General features: G+C 38.4%; 1 protein-coding gene and 1 pseudogene across 1 annotated transcript; one reads left to right on the top strand and one right to left on the bottom strand.

The window, feature by feature from the left end:
• Positions 1 to 9719: 9719 nt before the first annotated feature.
• On the bottom strand, positions 9720 to 17254 carry LOC106924982 (monocarboxylate transporter 2-like; annotated as a pseudogene).
• An 888-nt stretch (positions 17255 to 18142) lies between these two features.
• On the top strand, positions 18143 to 20078 carry LOC106924969 (uncharacterized). The gene is made up of 3 exons (XM_014998957.2): positions 18143 to 18627; positions 19519 to 19707; positions 19789 to 20078. Exons 1-3 carry the CDS (start codon positions 18484 to 18486, stop codon positions 19990 to 19992), a joined length of 537 nt encoding a protein of 178 aa, XP_014854443.1. The 5' UTR covers positions 18143 to 18483; the 3' UTR covers positions 19993 to 20078.
• Positions 20079 to 20132: the final 54 nt, after the last annotated feature.

The following is a 20132-nucleotide window of genomic DNA, read 5'->3' as shown; positions in this document are numbered from 1 at the left end:
TGAAAAGTGGGCTAAATGTGTGTTTGCGTGATAATTCGCGCATTCTTCGGCTTGACAGCAGACAAAAAGAACAGCTCTGGTCCTGGTTTTGGGAAATGTGTTTTACAGATTGTTAATTATGGGTAACTATAATCTCATTAAGTCCTTTTTCTTTGCGTCTCAATTTCCTTTCCAAACATTTGCCATGATTGAGAGTTTGGGGGCTTAAGGTCTTCTTTTGTCTGCATTCAAGATATGGCTGTCTCTATATGAGCCATAATGTGTCCCATTTGTATCCCTTTGGGAAAACTTATGTCCAATAGTAGCAGCTTTGCTAGTCTGAATGAATGCCTGCACCACCAAATTGGACTTGTCTCTACAAGTAATTTTTTTTCCAAAAATATATTTACCAATTTTCATTTTTAAGAACGAAACACAACACAAAAGCTCCAGTTTACTAAAAAAGAGAGGAAAAAACAACGAAAGTTAGAGGGCTTACATCTTTTCATCATCTTTCATCGTCTGCAACTTAATAAAAGCTTGAGACAGTATAGTCCTTCAGTATAGTCCTAGAAGGGTTCCAGTAAGCTGTTAAATATATCAGTCTTAGAATGGACAAATCATTTTAACTAAAATAAGCTTCCTCTTTCCAAAAACCGTAGACGACTTGTTAGAAATCCATTGCAGTAAAATATTCTTCAAAACACAAGAATATTATAGAAACCTACTATAATTGTTTTTAAAGTGTTTGCTCTGTAGACCAAAGAGAAGAGACGTTGGGTCGAGATCAATGTTGGTTTTGATCATTTTCATGATTTCATTTATTTCAAGCATACACTTTGAGATCAAAGAACACTTTACGAAAGCACACAGAGTCTGTGATTTTGAATCGACTTGCATTTAAGTTGCAAAAAGATTTCAGACTGGACGTGGGCTTCTAGCTAAAAAAGCTTGAAACCCATCTGGGTTAGCATGGTGTTGTCATGCACCATGAACCTCTGTTTTATAAATGAGCCTTCCTAAAGTAATAAACTTTGCTTTGATCCATACATCTTTTTCTCTCGCTGATAACCTGGTATCATTTTAAATATACTTCAAATTTGAAGCTTTTGTTTCACTAGTCTGTCTAAATACGAGCCAGAATTTTACCATGTTATTTACTGTAAATTAGATACTTTTATTTTTTTTGTTTTTTTTACGCCATGTAGTCCGACCCTCACCAGCTTCTTTCATTGGTTGACTGGACTCAGGGTGTCTGGAGACATGGAGGAGAAACTGCTCCTCTGCATTGGAAGTAGTCAGTTAAAGTGGGGTGAGCATCTCATTAGGATGGCTCCCTTTGGAGGTTTTCCATGAAAATCGCACTGGGAGCAGAACCCGGGACAGACCCAGAATTCCCTTCAGGGACTAAAAATATCTCTTCTGGCAGGAAAACCCTCGATGTGTTGCTCCTGCAACCGTACTCTGGATGAATGGATCAAAATCTTGATGACATGTCAAAATCTTAGTAACCTGAACTCAACAGAGATGTTACCATGTCAATTTTGTAAGAGCGCGAACGAGTTTGCTTGTAGTGACAAACCTACAGAGAATTATCTGCCAAATCTGCAGCTCCCTGCAGCTTTTCAAAACTCCACTGCAGAGCTTGAGCACCTTGTTCAGCTGCCCGTTCTGCATCTTTTATGTTCTGTTTACTCTCTCTGTTTCATCGTGTACTGCTTTTTGGCCACAGCAGAAGCTGTTTGAAGAAAGGAGGTGAAAGAAAAAAACAAGACCCGCTTCACAAAACCAAGCATCAAACAGACACAGTCAGAGTTTATCTGATGAACACAGTAAAGTGTTTAGTAGATAAAGAGCCAGATACTGTATTTCCCTCAGGGAATAGTTTAGACACAAAATAGCAGAAGAAAGTGGGTTAAAATTTCACCCCCTCTTCTTTAGCTCCATAGGAAGACATTGAGCTGCAAATTTATTTTAATGTCTGTGGAGTCCTGGTAAAAGTTTAATAAATGGGCCTTAAAATAAATTATTGGTATATTTATGTAGCATACCTCTATGTAATCATATTTTAAATCCCCTCCATTGCTACGTATTTAGATTTTATTGTCTTTATTACAAGGGTATGACCGGTCAAAGTCCAATCCGTTGCTGATTCTCATCAACTCTCAGGGAAAATTTAGAAAATTCAAACTTAATTTTAACAGTATTTAAAAATTAAAAGAGATGAAACAAAAGAAATGTTGAGACTACATCACAGATAACAAATCTACTGGGTGATATATTGGGAATGTGGTTGTTGTGTCATTTAAGTCTGATTGTTTCAGTTGGTGTTTGTACCAAAGTTTTCCTTTCCTTTTCTTTGCTGTTTTGAGTCCTGTTGTAGAGAGATTTTATATGTCTTTGTGTTTTTCATGGCTCTCACCTGCCTGCTAAGCAAATTTATATATGGGTGCAATGGTGCAATAATTTAAAAAAAAAGATACTGATACCACTCCTTGGTTTTCCTCATGTTGACCAGGAGGTGGTTTCACTGGTACCAGTCCACAAAGTCCTGAGTCAGTTAAGCACAGCTTGATTGAAATTGAACCTTTTCAAAGTTCATTCCATTTTCTATGAGTTTCCAATGAGTAATCAATAATTTTATATTTGTAAGGATTAAGTGTGTGAAGAGACACAAGTTTAAATTGGCGCTTGGCTAAGCACTCTCTGCTAGATTGGACAAGCATTCATGTGTATTGGTTCCGGTTTGGCTTGTCACCAAGACTGACTGTTTAAGAACTGCAGCAAATTGTCACGTCTCAGGGTCTCTCAGTCTCCATAGCAACCCTTAGATGCTATTTACATGCCAACTGGATGTTTGCAAGTGCTACTCGTGTAGAGTTAAGAGATGCAAAACTCCTGACCTCAAACATTTAAACCCTTCAACATTCTGCTACAAGATGCCTCGATTCAGTAGATTAAATCATATTTGATTCCACAAACTGATTGTCTAAAAGTCAATGAAAAAAAACTGTTGTAAAATATTTGAAAGTAGGTTTTGCGTAATTAAAATGCATGTGAAGGTTTTCTGTTTTCTCTTTAGAGTACCTCAGTGCAGTTCTCAGTCCTGAAAGGAACACACTGGCTCCAGACATTGATATTTCTCTCTGGAATGTTATTTATTCTCTGTCCTTTGAAGAATTTTGAAGACAAGGTCTTGAAAAAATTGTAGAATGTATTTTTTTTCTAATGTCTACGTAATGTAGATTGTGACAAAAACAATTTCTCGAGTGTGCTTTCGAGAGCTGAGTCATTGATGAAGAGTGATGAAGGAGATATGGAGAAAGACACAGAAAGATTGACTGAGCAGTAAGCGAAGGGCAAGACAAGACTTTGTGCCCAGCCGAGCTAACCAAGCCTGGATCAGCTAGGTTAAAATTTGGTCACCATAATTTTCTTTAATCTTTCAAAAACATATTTTTCTTCTTTTTCTTCCATATCTAAATTTCAAAGAGAGGAACGTATGTGCCAGGATGAAAAGAGTCAGTGCTTCCACAGAGAAATAACCTTGAGGCCGGGTCGAATAAATGCTGTACAGAGATTCTCTGCCCACTGAGCTGAGAACCCAGACGTTTAGAACTGCAGGTCAAGGGACCCATTCCGGTTCACAGAGAGGTGAAACAACAAGATCCAAGGCTAAGTACAAGGTGTCTCATTAATGTATCCGATTTTTGGCGGGCATCAGGACCTTACAAATCTCTGGTGAATTGTTCACATATTTTAGCCAGCTTTCTCGCAAGTCAAGTCAGACGTTTATACATTTCAAATATTTATGGAAACAGAGTTTTAACTTTACAGAGAAGGAGAAAGACCATATTGGGTAACTTTTATCAACTAAAGAAAACCTGAATAGTTCTACAATTGGTTCTTTTAATGACTAGGTCCAATGCAGTTAGTCAGTTTACCACTGAAGTCTGAATGCCTTCATTGTGAGAATAAGAACATTTTCATGGCATTTTCTTCTCATTCTATTCTTGTATTTTAAAAGTACAAGAAAGCTCTCTTTTTAATTCCTTAAAAATATTTTTTTTTCTTCAGATGGGAAGAAAAATGTTGAGAGACTTGAGACTGATAATACGCCGATACGTCCCATGCATTGTTAATAGGCTTTTGGAGGGAGACATTCATCCATTAAACTCCACCCTCACTACACTAAAAAAGAAAACTTTTCTGTGCCATCATTAAATACAAAAACGTGTGGAGTTTGCTAACGCTACAGGGACTTACTAAAACTGTGTTCTTTGGGCCACTGGCAGGAAGACGAAGCTCTTTGGCAACAAACATGACAGATGGGTTTGGCATATTTGTTGGCCAAAACAAAAGATGAATATCTGACAAAGTCACTGCTGAGCATGGTGGAGGATCCGTGATGCTGTGGGTCTGTTTTTCTTCCTGAGGCGCTCTTTCTTTATGCTCCAAGTTTTGTGTTTTAGGAGAAGGCAATGTATTTTCCCAAACAAGTAATTAAACTATTTACATAGCACCATTCAGGGATAAAATCACAGTGTGTTTGCAGATAAGAAAGCAGATACAAAAAAGAATCATCAATTAAAGTACTTAATTTATCATATATATATATATATATATATATATATATATATATTTTTTTTTTTTTTTTTTTTTTTTTTTTGGAGTTTTTTTTTTTTTTTTGGAGTTTTTTTTTGGAGTTTTTTTTTGGAGTTTTTTTTTTTTTTGGAGTTTTTTTTTTGGAGTTTTTTTTTTTGGAGTTTTTATATTGCATTACCTACTTGGTTTTAGCAAATGTAGGCATCTAAATTGCATTTTTAATCAGGAATTACAGTTCAGATTCTTTTGTCCTATAATTCCCTGGTGAGAGACACTATATGGGTTTTGAAGAAAGTTAAATATCAGTGTTGCACTCTGGTGACTTAAAGCTAGGCAGTGTCCTGAAACACACAGACTCAGACAGCCTGTGAGTATATCTGGGTCATCCCTGAAATTATTCTCCTCCTGCCGCACTAAGAGGACTCGTCCTGTTGCTGTTGGTAACCCTGCCTCCTCATTTGCTGCTCAGTCGAGGGGTGTGCCACAGGTTTTGTTTTGAGTTGAGTATGCTGTCCCTTGGGCGCATAGTAATGAATTTTAAATGTTTTGCTTATCACATAAACGCCGATGATATTTAATTAAACACCATTTAAGTAGAAAATTTTCCGGGGGGAGAAAAAAAAAAGATTCATGTATATTGCAATTAAATTTGGAGAGTTGATCATTTTCTACAGCCTGATACTAAAATGGTTTTATCAAACGCTTGTCCAGAAACCTGCAATTTCACCTCATCATGCGTTAAATCCTCAGCCAGTAATAATCTTACCGTCACTATTGACCAGGCACAGACTTTAATATCTGGACTTTTTCTCTTTCTTTCTAAGATGAGAACTATTACTAAGCTCAAACCGTTTGTGGCAGAGATAAAATAGGAATTGAGTCTGTGAAATTCGTAAATTGCTTCTTCTGCACTTGCAGTTAAGAAACACTTACAAAAAAAAAACATTTAGAGATCCTCCCTGAATAGTGACCGCTGTCTGCTTATATTTGCTGCTTGCTCACGTCATCGTGGATCTTTATGCGCTTCAGTTCACAGCTGATTCTTGTTTCAGGCCCAGACCTAAAGAAAAAAGTGCCTTTGAAATCACACTGTCTGACTCTTGCTATCTCTCTCCAGGAAACTGGGAGTACATTTTCAAATCTATTTTTAACCCTCCGTGTTTGTTATTTTTAAACTGAGTCCGTGTTTGCTTTGCTTTTTTATGTCCCCTATAGCAAATAATGTTGTGAAACACTCAACCCTGATATATGGCATATGGAAAAGAGTTACTTTCTGTCAGGCATGTTGCATATAACTGCAAACTAAACCTTTTTCCTGAATAGCTGGCAATATTTCACATTTGTAAAGAGTTTGGGGGGCTGAAAGTTAATTTTTTTTTTCTTGTTCACTAGTTCTTAACACTACATATTCGAAATACATATTTTATTTAATCCAGTTCAGTTTACTACCACTAACAGCATTCAGATACATACTCGGTGGATTTTCAGAGAGGGGTCACGTTGAGCTTAAAAAAAACTTTTACATAGAAAACTGGCCAATTCTTTTAAATCATATATAAAATTTTAATCAATTGGAAATAATTTAATGTATTTATAATCAAATAAAACTTTATAAGATTTACATAGATGAAGAAATCTAAAAATATTAGATCATTAGCCTGCACAAATTCGAGAACTGTTGATTGGACAAACTATTTTTATTTAACGGAGGCTGATTTCCAGAGATTTCAGATGGTTATGCAAAAATTCAGCGTAATTGAAATTAGTATTTTAAATTCCACTAAATGCTGTTGTTTTTTTTCTTTCTTTCTTTCTTTCTTTCTTTCTTTCTTTCTTTCTTTCTTTCTTTCTTTCTTTCCTTCTTTCTTTCTCTCTTTCTTTCTTTCCTTTATCATCTTGTTTGTTTTATATTTTCACTAAGCACCTTCTTATGTGTCTGGAATAAAGACACGATGGAGTGACTGACTGACTGACTGGGGCTCTCTGTGATTATCAGTGATCTGTAAGTCATAGTAGCTCTTTGACAAGACAGTGATGTTGAGAGCCAAGTGCTTTGTTTTCACCAAACAACCCCAGTAAATCTTGTGTTCTATCAGGGAGGACAGACTCGAGGAGGGGATAGTGTCTGTTGTCTGATTGAGTCCTTACGGGCCCCTCTGCCTGTTAGAACATGTCAACATTCCCGGTGCGACCGTGTTAGCTGCCCCAACTATCGGTGTTTATTTTCATGGGGCCTCTGAAAGTCTGGTATTCATTACCCTTCCTCTGAGAGCAAACATTGTGTAGACAGCTTAGTTCTGCAGTCATGGATAAAGAAGATTAGCAGAGATTATTTGGAGAACACTTTGAGTTAACCAGAAAGTGGCACTACTTCACTTGCAAACATCCCCGCTTTATGGCTGGAACAGAACCCGGGTTTGACTCCTTTAACCAGCAGCGGGGTTTCAGCCAGATGTCTCGGCATCATCAGGATTAGTCAACGAGGTCCCTGGATTCAATCTTTCTGCTCCCAATTAAGGGCAGATTTACTGACATCAGTCACAGTTCATCACGGTGATTATGTTCAAGCTGTTCAGCGAAGAGTTGAGACAGAGCATTTAGGAGCTAGCACTAATTGGCGATCCTCACTTTCTCTCTCTCTCGCTTTGTGTCCATTCATTAGACTATAAACTCTAAGATTATAGTTGATGTCTGAAACAGTGAAAACTAATTAACTCAAATGTCCTCTCTTACACTGTCAGTGGTCCAAAAAAACACGGTTTGGCCAGCTTTGACCTTTTCAGCTTTCCAGCTTTTAATAGTATAAAACTCCCTTCGGTTTTGAGTTCAACATGCACAGTGAGGGTTAACATACTGTTGTAATAAGTACCAAATTTGGTTTGACATTCTCATGTTTTAATAAGCAGACATTTCTCAAAGACACCTTGAAGTGCACATCAATTCAGAGCTTCAGGAGTCTCATACTTATATATTTACTTAGAAAACTCAGGGGGTTTGATGCATAAATATTAGGCCCAAGGTTGCAAATGGGCTCTATTTACAATATTGTATTTTATGACTGCTTAGCTCTGAGTTAAAAATTATATTATTCACCTTTTAATGGCCCACTTTTACAGAAAAAAAAATACATTCACACATTAGTATGATTTTTTTTTCCATGTATGAAAAAGAAATGTGTTTGGTTGAAAAGATCATGTTTTAATCTTTTCTTCAAATGTATCTGTAACAAGAGATAATTTTACTGAATATTTGAATAAACGTCTTGAAATGGAGTGTGTTGGCCTTGCGTTATGATTCTGCCTTTGTGCTACATATGTAAGTGACATTAAGTGTTTGAAAAGCCACCCAGTGGAACTGATGCCCCCCTGGTCAATTCTGAACCAATGATGTTTAACTGATTGAAATTAAGCCATATTCCAAAGAGAACACCAGCCATCCATGAGACAGGGATTTACAGTGGCCTCCAATGCTGTGAATAAAGCTATCGATTCACTTTTATAATAGAGCTTCATCCCTCTATAAAGTAAGTCAATACAAACCTTCCAGGGACATAATACCGATGGGACATTTAAGCATATATCTGTAATAATGACAATGTTTTGCTTTCAGATTGCTTGCCTCTGAAATATTGCATTGTGTGTACAAGAGGAGGAGGAGTACTGCAATCATATGGTGTGTGGGCTTATAGAACGATTGACCTATGAGGAGAAGAGCTGACCTGGCTCAAGATCACTGACTGTATTTCCTTTCAGGTATTTTCACTTTGGTGAAGCATGAGTCAGAATTTCGACTTCACATAATAGTTGGCCATTAAAGATACACAAAATACTGAAGCCTATTTTAAAATACCGGAATATGTGCGGGTCAGTCCTGTGGTTCTATTCAATCTGTAAGACGCACAATGCTTTTTTTAGTGGCAGTAAGGTTAAGGAAAGCGTTTCAATGGTTCAGCCGCACGTAAATGAATGCTTATTATTTAAATGTACATAGAGTTCTCCGCTCTTATTCAAAAGATCATTGTGAAATATTTCGCTAACATAAAAGGGACTTTTTATTACTTCAGTAATAAAAGCACAAAGCAGAAGCAGAACAGCTTTTCCCCATGACACTGAAAACTAATTTTACTGCAGACTAGAACATGAACCAAAAACAGGGTTTTTTTTTTTCTCCTCCTTTAGGGGAATTAAAATTTAAGGCCAGAGTAAGTGCAGAGATAGGATGAGGAATTTTGTACAAGAAACATGCAGATAATTACACTCATCACTTTAATGGAGAGGGTCATCACCTGAATTAAAGAAGTCGATGCTGTAAAGACCTAATAACTGCAGCTTAGTTGAAGAGATGTTGTACTGTATGTTCTGGCTTTTACATGATAGGGTTCATTGCCATCTAGTGGATAAAAAGTGAACTGATTGTTTTATGCCGCCCGAAGATAAATTAATTAACTTTTGCGGTGTCAGACTTTAACAGTACAGGTACAGAACATTGCAAAAGTAAATACACCTTAAATGTTTACTAACTCTTTTAGGCTACATATTTATATATTCTTTATTAAAGCTTTAATAAAGACCAAGACTGTAAAGTAAAGCAAAAATGATTCATGGTTTTCTTTTTTATTTATTTATTTATTTATTTATTTATTTATTTATTTATTTATTTATTTTGAGAAATAAATATGGGAAAACTGCTGCCTGCATGTGTTATTAGCTCCATTTTACATAACAACAATAAATAAAAAACAGTTACTTTTGGATGTCTCAATTGCCAATTAGCATTAAAACAACTGCTCTGTGCTGAAATAACCCCAAACCCCAACATATTATAAAGAAATATAGGTGTTAACCTAAACTATTAGGAAGGGAAACAGATTTAATCAAGCAAGCTAATTTCAGTCTGGGGAATACTTAAAACATGATTCTCTGCAACATTCCCCATCCAACATATGAGTCTAAATGTAAATTGTCTATCATTTTCTTTTCAAAAGAAAGCATATTTGCTCTATTTTGTGTAGGTATGTCACCTAAAATTACTATAGAACAAATAACTAAACTTTTTCACATGTGTAAGAATTAGTCATTCAAAGGATTACAAGAATCCAGATTTCCAGACAAATGTTTCTAATCTAAAACTGCGAATCAAAAAGTTTAATCTTGTGTTTCATCGCTTGTTTTCTCATTCTGGTTTATTTTAAGTTTCACTGCCTCTTCAGAAGTCCTTATTTCCACTGCTACAATCTGCCTGCAATCCTCATCTAGCTTCTTGTAGTTGTAATAATGCATGATGAAGAGAAAGACACCGGGTACCAGCATGAGTGCACCACATGCATAGTACATGTATTTGTAGTCCCCGAAAACATCAACCAGGGCCCCTGAAAGACAGAATGCAGAGTCGACAAGTCAACTTATGTTTCTGCAAAAATTATACTTCATGAACATTGCTCACAAACCTGAAATGGGGGGTCCAAGAAGCACTGGTCCACACTCGATGATAGTGACAAGTCCAACTGCACTGGAGAAGCGATGAGCTCCGACAAGGTCCATCAGAACTTCACAAAGTAGTGCAGAGAGTATTTCAAATGCCAGCCCAAGGAAGATCGAATAAACAACCAGACCCCCATATCCAGACGCCAGTGGACACAGTAGGTGGCAAACGCCTTTGTACGAAACAGCAAAACTGAAAAAATATTGTATTCTTGGTCTAATCCACCTGCTGTTGGGTAAGAATCCAGTAACTGGTCTGCTAAACATGCCCACTGTTGAGAAAATAAATTTGAAATAAGCTAGTTTTAAAACTTAATATGTCTTGATTCAAATGGCCTAAATTGTGGTTTTAAATCAGTAACTTATTCTGGCCTATTGACCTTTATTTTAACTGTAGTTCCAGCAGATGGTTTGCTAGGATCATTTGAACTGCCTTTTGTCTGTGTCGCAAAACAATACAGTGAAAGTTCTGGCTTTTCACACGCATCTGTGAGAGGCCGTAAACACTGCAGGGGTTTAGGCTTCAGATAGAGGGTCAGAGATAGCTCCTGGTTGGAGGAGCAAAGGTACGCCTTATTTGAATAAATTAAATACAAGAGGATAAAACTTTCTACACAGAAGTAACAAATTAGATTTTGCACTTGCAACTTCTCCAAAGATGTCTTTGCACGTCTTTGCTTTTCTTTCTTTCCTTCTTTATGTGAGGTAAATGAATGTATGTCTCCGTCGTTCTGCAGTTTCTGGTGTAAGTTTGTGCATTGTCTTACTTCTAAGTTTATGCATTGTCTTATATTGGATTAAACTCTGTAATTCTGTGACATCAACACGCATTGTTGTTTCCTTGTGCCTACACGTGGCCTGCCGAGAGGACCTGGGATCTAAAGGAAGAGAGAGCCAGACTTTTTTCCAAAGTTAACCTATTTTAGGAAATTCTTCCTTAACACCACCAAAGCAAAAATAGAAAGTAGCAAAGGTGCTTAATATTCATATGTCCCTTGATGCTTAGCGTAAGGATCCAGAAACACAACAGGAGCAAAAGAGCCAAAAAACATGACAACATTACCAATAAGAAAAATGAGAAAGCCTCTGTGTGTGAAAAGGGAGATGTCTATGAAAACAAAGCTCTGACTTTTTCTCTTGTTTTTGCTGTCTTCAGCTGAAGGGTTAGCAGACATTGAGCTAATATTCGCAGTAGCAGCTTCTTCAGAGGTTTTCCTCCTGCCCACTGATGAGTCAGTATTGGACTGGGATCTGGCTTATTTATTAACTGGTTTCATCAAAGCACCAGCCACACAGCGGTTCAGAACAATACCAATACCAATACCAACTTTATTTATAAAGCACTTTAAAACAACCACAGTTGATACAAAGTGCTGTACAATTGAAAAACACAACATAATAAAAAAGTAATTAAAACAGTTTAAAAACAAAAAACATACAAATTAAAACTAGATCCCACTGGTGCTAAAAGCCAAGTAAAATAAATGGGTTTTAAGACGGGCTTTAAAAGTGGACAGAGAAGGGGCCTCTCTGACCTGCAAAGGTAAGTCATTCCATAATTTGGGGCCCATGACAGAGAAAGCCCTGTCCCCTCTGAGCTTCCTTTTTGTTCTCGGTACCTCCAAGAGCAGCTGATTTGCTGACCTGAGAGACCGATGGGGTACGTAGGGATGAAGAAGCTCAGAGAGGTAAGCCGGGGCAAGATTATGCAATGATTTAAAAACAAACATAAGAATTTTAAAATGAATCCTAAAATATACAGGCAGCCAGTGAAGTGAGGCCAGGACAGGGGTCACATGCTCCCTCTTTCGAGTTCCTGTCAGAAGTCGTGCAGCTGCATTTTGTACTAGCTGCAGACGTGAGAGCAGCGACTGACTGACTCCCAGATAAAGTGCATTACAGTAGTCCAATCGAGTTGAAATAAAAGCGTGGATCACTGTTTCAAAATGCTGCCTGGAAAGAAAAGATTTCACAGACGCCAATCGCCTTAAATGATAAAAGCTGGTCTTAACCACGGCTCTAATTTGGCTGTCCAATTTAAAATCACTATCCACCTTAAAACCAAGATCTGTAATAACAGGTTTAAAATATTCCTCCAAAGGTCCCAGGTCAACAGAGGAGGACTCACAGGAGCCACTGGGTCCAAACACCATCACCTCTGTTTTGCTTTCATTAAAGTTTAACAAGTTCAAGGCCAACCAAGCTTTAATATCTCCTAGACATGCCAGGAGATGTTTGATTGAATGTACATCCTGCTGCTTTATGGGCAAATAAATCTGACAATCATCAGCGTAACAATGAAAAGAAATCCCATGTTTCCTAAGGATCGAACCCAGAGGCAGTAAATAAAGAGAGAAAAGCAGTGGGCCAAGAATTGAGCCCTGTGGGACACCATAAGACATTGAAGCAACAGATGATTTAGAGCCACTAATATTCACTGAAAATGTTCTCTCCTCCAGGTAAGACCTGAACCATTTAAGAACAATACCATCAATACCAACAATGTGGTGTAATCGCGATATTAAAACGTTGTGGTCTACTGTATCAAAGGCAGCAGTTAGGTCAAGTAACATCAGAACAACATGGTGACCAGAATCACATGCAAGAAGGACGTCATTAAAAACTCTAATCAAAGCAGATTCTGTACTATGAAGAGTTTTAAAACCTGACTGAAAAACCTCCAGAATGCCATTGTCATCTAAAAACTGAGTCAGCTGACAGTACACAATTTTCTCTAAAACCTTAGAAAGAAAAGGCAGCTTCGAAATAGGCCGATAATTAGCCAGAACAGTTTGATCAAGGCCAGGTTTTTTAAGCAGTGGTTGCACTACTGCATGTTTAAAACTAGCAGGGACCACACCTGAGGACAGACTGCTATTTATAATTGCAAGAACAGGCTGCCCTATGCTAGATAAAATATCTTTAAAAAATCGTGGAGGCACAGGATCCTGGGGGGAACCTGATGGTTTAATGTGGCCAACCAAGTCCTCTAACAGTGAGACAGTCACAGGCTCAAACTGATTGAAAGCAGCCGAGCAAGGGACTGAAATTGAAGGGTCAGAGTCAGGAGCAGTGATAAGAGCCCTGGTACTACCAACCTTTTCAATAAAGAAACGCATAAAATCATCACACACATCAGGAGAAGCTTCCAAACAGGCATTCTGAGAAATATTAAGCACAGAGTCAATGGTGTTAAATAAAACACGTGGGTTATGACTGTTTGAGGAAATGATATTTGCCAAATATTCCCTTTTTGCCTCTTTAACCGTGCTCTGGTAGAGACGCCAACAGTCTTTTAAAATCTGAAGAGTAACCTGCAGTTTATCCTTTTTCCACCTGCGTTCAACACGACGACATTCCTTCCTTGCAGCACGAGTTCTGTCATTAAACCAAGGCTCAGGTTTAATCCTGGGCTGCCTGGTTTTTAATGGAGCAACCGAGTCCAGGATGGTTTGACAGGAAGAATGGAACCAGGACCAGAGCTCTTCTGTATCGAAGTGGAGGAAGTCAGATGATCCACAGAGTTGAAGAAAAGCAGTAGAGAACTGAGTGGCAGTGGAAGGGTTAATAATCCTACAGCGCCGAACAGTAGTGCGAGTTTTAACTGCAGTAGGTGTCAAAGTAACAGTGAATAAAACAGGCAGGTGATCCGAAAACACAGAGTCACAGATTTCCAGGTTAGTCACAGGCAAACCACAGGAAATGACCAGGTCCAGTGTGTGTCCGTGCTCATGTGTTGGGCTGGATACGGCCTGCACCAGATTAAAAGAGTCCAGAAGGCTTAAAAAGTCCTTTACCAGAGGCTTATTAGGACAGCACACGTGTATATTGAAGTCTCCAACAATAAGAACATGTTCGTAGTTAGTTAAAATCCCAGATAAAAAATCGGAAAAGTCGCTTATAAAATCCTTATTATATTTGGGGGGCCGGTAGACGACAGCACAGAAAACTGGGTTTACGTGTCTCATCTCAAAAGACGTAAACTCAAAGCTGGGGAATGATGTCTGTAGAAAACACTGCTTACATTTGTAGTCCTGTTTGTAAACAGTCGCTGTGCCTCCGCCTCTCCCCGAAGCCCGTGGTGAGTTAAAATAAGAACAATCCGCTGGTAAAAGCTCAGATAGAGCACTGGACTCACCAACACTCAGCCACGTCTCAGTCAAACACAGAAAATCCAGGTTTTGTTGACTAAAAAAGTCCCGAAGAATAAAAGTTTTATTCACAAGCGACCTGGCGTTTACCAGGCCAATCCTAACAGGAACTTGATCCTGGGCTTCGACAGGTCGGGAAACCCGGCACAGCGGTCTCAGGTTTTGGTGACACCGTCGGCGCATGTTGAGCCGGGAAAGGCAGGGGCGGCGGTGTAGAGAGACTTCAACGCCGACCACTGGCACCAAGCAGACATCAACGGGATCCAAGAAACGCCGAGGCACCCGGGAGCCCAGAAACGATCCTTGCGATGATCGAGTAAAAGCAGAACAGTGCGTCATGTAAAACTTCAGCTTCACCAGCCGGCCGCTTCGTGTACCGCGACGACGACGACGTCTCCTCCGTGAAAGCAGCACAGGAACCCGGAACAAGTGGCTCGGAATCTCCGACAGAAGCGGGGGCAAAGATTGTTGGCCCGCAACATCGAATAACTCCATATCCTGGACCAATGGTTGGAGGTCTAGTAGTGTGTTGCGATCATACACCAGCAGAGACTCAGTTCCGTAGATGACACAGGTCAAAAACAGTATAAACATCAACAAACATCAACAAACGTAAGAATGACAGACGAGCAGCCACACACACCGGCGCCATCTTGACAATTCATCCAAATGAACCCCAGGACGGAAAAACTCCCTCTCCCACCAAAGGAATTTAAAAGGAACTGATTGAGAGAGGCCAGAGTGGAAAGAACGACTGGACTTCCAGCCATAGCAAGTCCATTTGCGAGTGGCCTTTTGACCTGAAAGTAAGTGCCAGTGATTGTCAGAGCTGGCTGCAGGGTGAAGGCAAGACCAAAACCTTTTGAAAGGAAAAAAAGCACATCATATTGGGAAGCAGAATAATAATGATACAGGATTTTAAGTCTTTCTTAGCAATTGTATTATGTCCAATTTAACTTAATACCTCTACATAAAATCTAGTGCAAGTAATTAATTTCAGAAGTCACTTAGGAAATAGACTCTGTGTGTTCAATTTAATCACTGTACAAATCTAGCTGTTCTATGAAATCGTTGTTTAACAAATGAATACAAAAGAACGCAGCAGGCAGGTCAGGGATAATGTGGAGAGGTTTAAAGGAAGATTAGGATATAAAATAATATGTTTAGGTTGAAGCATCCTACAGAGCGCCATCCAGCATTTCAAAATGTATGTAAATGGAGGTTTGTCTAAAGTGACAAGTCAGACGTTGAGATTTAATCAGAGAAACAGTCAGAAAGGGGAGGAGAAGCAGCAATCGACAACTCATGTGGGAGAATCTGTTGATAGAAAACTTTCATCCATGTACACCAATGTGTGGGATCCTTTATCACAACCACTGACTCCTAGTAACACTCCAAAAATCTCTTCTGTTTGGTCAACAATTATGATTAGATGCTGGAAACTGGCTGTTGTTATGATCAAATCCCTTTATGAGTCTTTAAACTGTTAGTCTCCATGTTTGATGATGATATGGCTGGATGGAGATTCAAAGCCACCTTTCTGGCAGAGCAACAACTAAAACTAAGCAGCCCAAACTTCAACAGAATCGTTTAAATTTTCTCTTTGGCCATCACCAAACACTGATGTGACCCATGGGAAGCTGGCAGCCCATGAAGGAACCTCCTTCACCCATAGGTATTATGAATAAGATAAATGAGATAAGTGTTAAAGGTAGCTGCATCTTGGCAATTCAAATGGAGCAGTCAAAGTCCAAATAGTGAGGTTGAGAATCAGAGGCAAGAAATTAATATTGATGAGTTGATGAGTACCAGTGATCTTCATCCAGTCTAACTGAGTTTGAGGTAAAGAAAAAACACACAAAAGATGCTATCGCTAGATGTGATCTGTAATTGCTGCACTTGCAGGTACTTAAGCACTGACTCAAAGGAGCTGAATACATACATTACACATTTTTCAGATATTCCTGTGAAGAATTTGTAAAGCAATGCATCCTTTTCCTTCCATTTCAAGAATATGTTCTGCTTTGTGCTTTCGTCTGTCACATAAAATTGCAATGCAAATACTTTTGCCAAGTCTCTGAGGACAGTCTTACTTTGCAGTGATTTTGGTAAATATTAATATATTCCACTGAACAAGCGCTAGTGACCTCACAGAGAAAGAAAACAAGGTCAAGTGACTGAAACAAAGCCAGTTCTAACTGAGCAACTTAAACAACCTTTCAATACTAAAACTTAACCGTACAAAAAGATGACGTTACACAAAAGTAACAAAAGTATTACTCAAGAAAATTAAATAAAAAAAATAGTATTCACCTCCAATTACTCTGACACAGAGATACAGATTAACTATGCTGGTTCCTAAAGAACCGAGCACCATGCCAACGCACACCATGAGCCCACCGACCATGACCACAGGTCTGCTGCCATGTCGGTTCACAAGCATACTGCTGACAGGGCCTGCATGTGAGAAGAAAATTTCTCTTTATTCAGTTAACCTTTCAACAACAAAAAAATTAATAAAAAGCTTTGTTAGCATGTAGCTGTTCAAGCATGCTAGTACCAGTAGAGCAAATTTTATAAGTGAGTTTTGTGAAAGTAGCCTATGGCTGCCGCTGACCTCCTGCATACATAGATGCCAGCATGACTGAGGACACCCAGGCAATCTCACTGTAGGAAACTGAAAAATATTCCTGAATTTCCTTGAAATAGATGGTGAGGGACTTGGGAAAGGCATAAGAGAATCCTATGGAGATGAAAGCAGCAAAGGCGACTGCCCATCCCCAGCCTCCATCTCTTGGCGTGTAGCCTAGATTGGTTGCTGCTGCAGGTGGCATGTTCAATCCTCAGACTGGAAAGTGGAAACAGATAATAAGATGTGCACAGAGAACAAGCAACTGCAAATCTCCAAATAAATTCTGGCCCTTAATAAACAGATTGTTTTCCTCACCTCTGTGCGGTCCTTAAAACTATTCTGAGCAGTCTGTGAAACTATAGATTCCTCCCTCAGCACCCTGCTGCAGGTCCTTTGATCTCATCACATGTGCTCCCACAAAAAGTGCAAGTGGCTGTTCACAACAAAGGCAAAGGAGTAGGCCCTTCATGAGGCGTGGAGCTCAAAAAGAAAAACTAAAGATAAAGTGGAGAGTTATAAGAGTTGCATCATGCAATGCAACATTTCCTTTAAAAGCTACAGAATGTGATTTTTTTTATCACATCATTTTATGCCTGATAAATATTTGTGTAAGTTTCGTGGTGTTAGTTTGCAGATTACGTGTTAGAACAGCTGTTTTAACACATAATTTATTAGCACATAGAAGCCATAAAATAATGAAATGATATTTAATTTAGACAGCCAAGTGTAACACGGAACTGAAACAAAAATAATTACGAGTTTTAAGAATTTAGAAACCGTGCAAATTAAGAACATGCATGCAGTTGCAAAATATTAAAATCAATTGTTTTATTATTATTATTATTATTATTATTATTATTATTATTATTATTATTATTATTGCAAGAGTGTAAAGTTACACTGAACATTTTAGAAAAAGGCATTCTTTCAGCAGGGAAACTATCTTAGTAAAGCCACATGTGACAAACGTTTTATTACCCCAGGTACCAAAACTTTGAACGCTCCCTCTTGCATAAAGGGCAGCACTTTGTCTTTTCCTATATGACAAGGTTAGTCCACACAGAGAGGGATCTTTGATCTTTCCTCTTTGCACTATCCCCCCATCTTCCAGAGAACTGTCTCTGAAGATATCAGGGCCTTTGACCGAGAAACAGAAGCACAGGTCTTCTGGCATAAATGTGTTTTTCTGGCACAACTCCTAAACATGCTGTGACCAAAAAGTTCCTGTGGAGACATGATGACCCACCTATTTGCTGCAGATATTTTTAAAACTTCTTTAGTATTTGGCCTTTACCTAGGGTTCTGTTTCTATCTATTTTTTTTTCCATATTCATAGAGTTAGTAAAAAAGCTGATGATTCCAAGTTTATTAGATTCAATACAGACACTCCAGAAGGTGGCACTGTTGTTTGACCTACCGTAACTCAAGAAGAAGAGGAGCTCCGCTGTTATGTGTTCGTTCTTGATCTGTGAAACATAAACACGGTCTTTTTTTTTCTCTTCGTTTTTTTTTTTCTTCCATTCGCAGACGCTAACTTCGCCAAAGTTAAGGAACTTTCTAATAGCATCAGCCACATTCGGCTGCATTATTAAATTGGTCGTTTCAACTGTGTCTTATTCGAGCGGTTTTGTTAGTTATGTTTTGTAAAGTTAGAGTGGGTTTGTCCACGGCGGCTTCAGTCAGGTTCCCCAGCTGTACAAATCCGACAGTGAAACTGGTGATGCCAGGGTTCTGTAGTCACCAGCGGAGGAACCTCAGCTCCGAATCTGCAGGTGTCAGGGTGAGACATGCCTGTTCTTTCATTATTCTAACAGCGAGCCTTGACACTTCTGGGAAACGTAAATTGCGAAGCTCAGTTCCTGATTTCACATAAAAAAATACAAGTTGTATTAAAAACTTTTTCATTCTAATGAAATCGTTTCAAAGTGTAATTACTTACAATATGAAGCCTATGCCAAAGGATTATTTTAAAATCACTCAGGCTGCTCTCAAAACACTTTTTTTAGTGATGAAACATATGCTTAATTTGAGAAATTTGAGAAATTACACCCCACACTGTTGCTGAACATAGACACGCCTCCATAGTGATGCATTTTTTTTTGTTTGTTTTGCCAAAGTTTGCTCCATAATTATGTTTCAAAAAAATGTTATCACAGCAGATGCATTTTTTCACCATGCAATGAATAAAAGCTCATTATTATTATTATTATTATTATTATTATTATTATTATTTTGTTATAAAGAAAATGATCACTCATAAAAAATATGCTTAGGCATAATGGTGAAATTAATGATTTTTGCAGTCCCACACGTAAAACACTGTGACGCACTGAGTAATTTCACATTCTGTTTCCCCTCCCCCCCCAAAAAATCCACTTTTTTCTCTTATATATCCAGAAATAGGTCATCATTGCTCCTCTGATCAATATGGTTAATTAATACATAATACGCAGCATTATTGACATTAGAAAATAAATATCCCATTCATAAACAAGAATCATCTTTCTTAATTCTGACAACTTTTCATCAGAACCAATAACACTGTCATCAGCTCACACTTTTCCTTCCATAAGCAATTTTCGTGCTTGTACTTTTTTTTTTTTTTTTTTTTTTTTTTGTGAATGAGTAAAATCCAACAGATGAAAGTATCATAATCTCTATTCTACTCCAGGTATTGTATGATGGGTTGTGTCCCATCTGCATGACAGAGATCCGCTTCCTCCAGTTCCTGCAAAGAAACCAACCGGGGAAAGTTCATTTTATTGACATCTCTAAGCCAGGCTACAATGGGGCAAAATACAATGATGTCACCTATGAGATGGCCATGGAGGAGATGACTGTAATCGATGAGAAAGACGAGGTTAACTCTGAACACAACAACCTAACTGAGACTTAAATAATCTGAAAAATGCACTTACCTCTTTACATTTTGCATTGCCAGGTCCATCGCGGCGTTCCAGCGTTTGCAGTGATGTATGGCGCCGTTGGGCTCGGCTGGTTGGGCCGCTTTATGATGTGGTCACCGGTGAGGCCGTTTATGGATAAATCATACGCCATCTTTGCAAGGAATCGACTTAAGTGGACTGGACGGGCAGAGGATTGCACCACAGGACGCTGTGAAAAGAAATCAGTTGACTCTTCCTGACTTCATTAATAAAATTAGCTACTGTATTGATATGAATGTGTTGCATATTGTGCTGCTGGAAAATCTAATTAAAATGCTGGAATGTAGGTGTGGTAAAGACTTTATGCTTTTTTTTATACATATATGCAAGGTGTGTCGTT

Source organism: Poecilia mexicana, unplaced genomic scaffold, assembly GCF_051168715.1.
Source record: "Poecilia mexicana isolate PSO_F unplaced genomic scaffold, ASM5116871v1 scaffold_7, whole genome shotgun sequence".
Lineage (NCBI taxonomy): Eukaryota > Metazoa > Chordata > Actinopteri > Cyprinodontiformes > Poeciliidae > Poecilia > Poecilia mexicana.
Note: the sequence above shows the minus strand (reverse complement) of the source record. Positions and strands in the feature narration are given on the sequence as shown.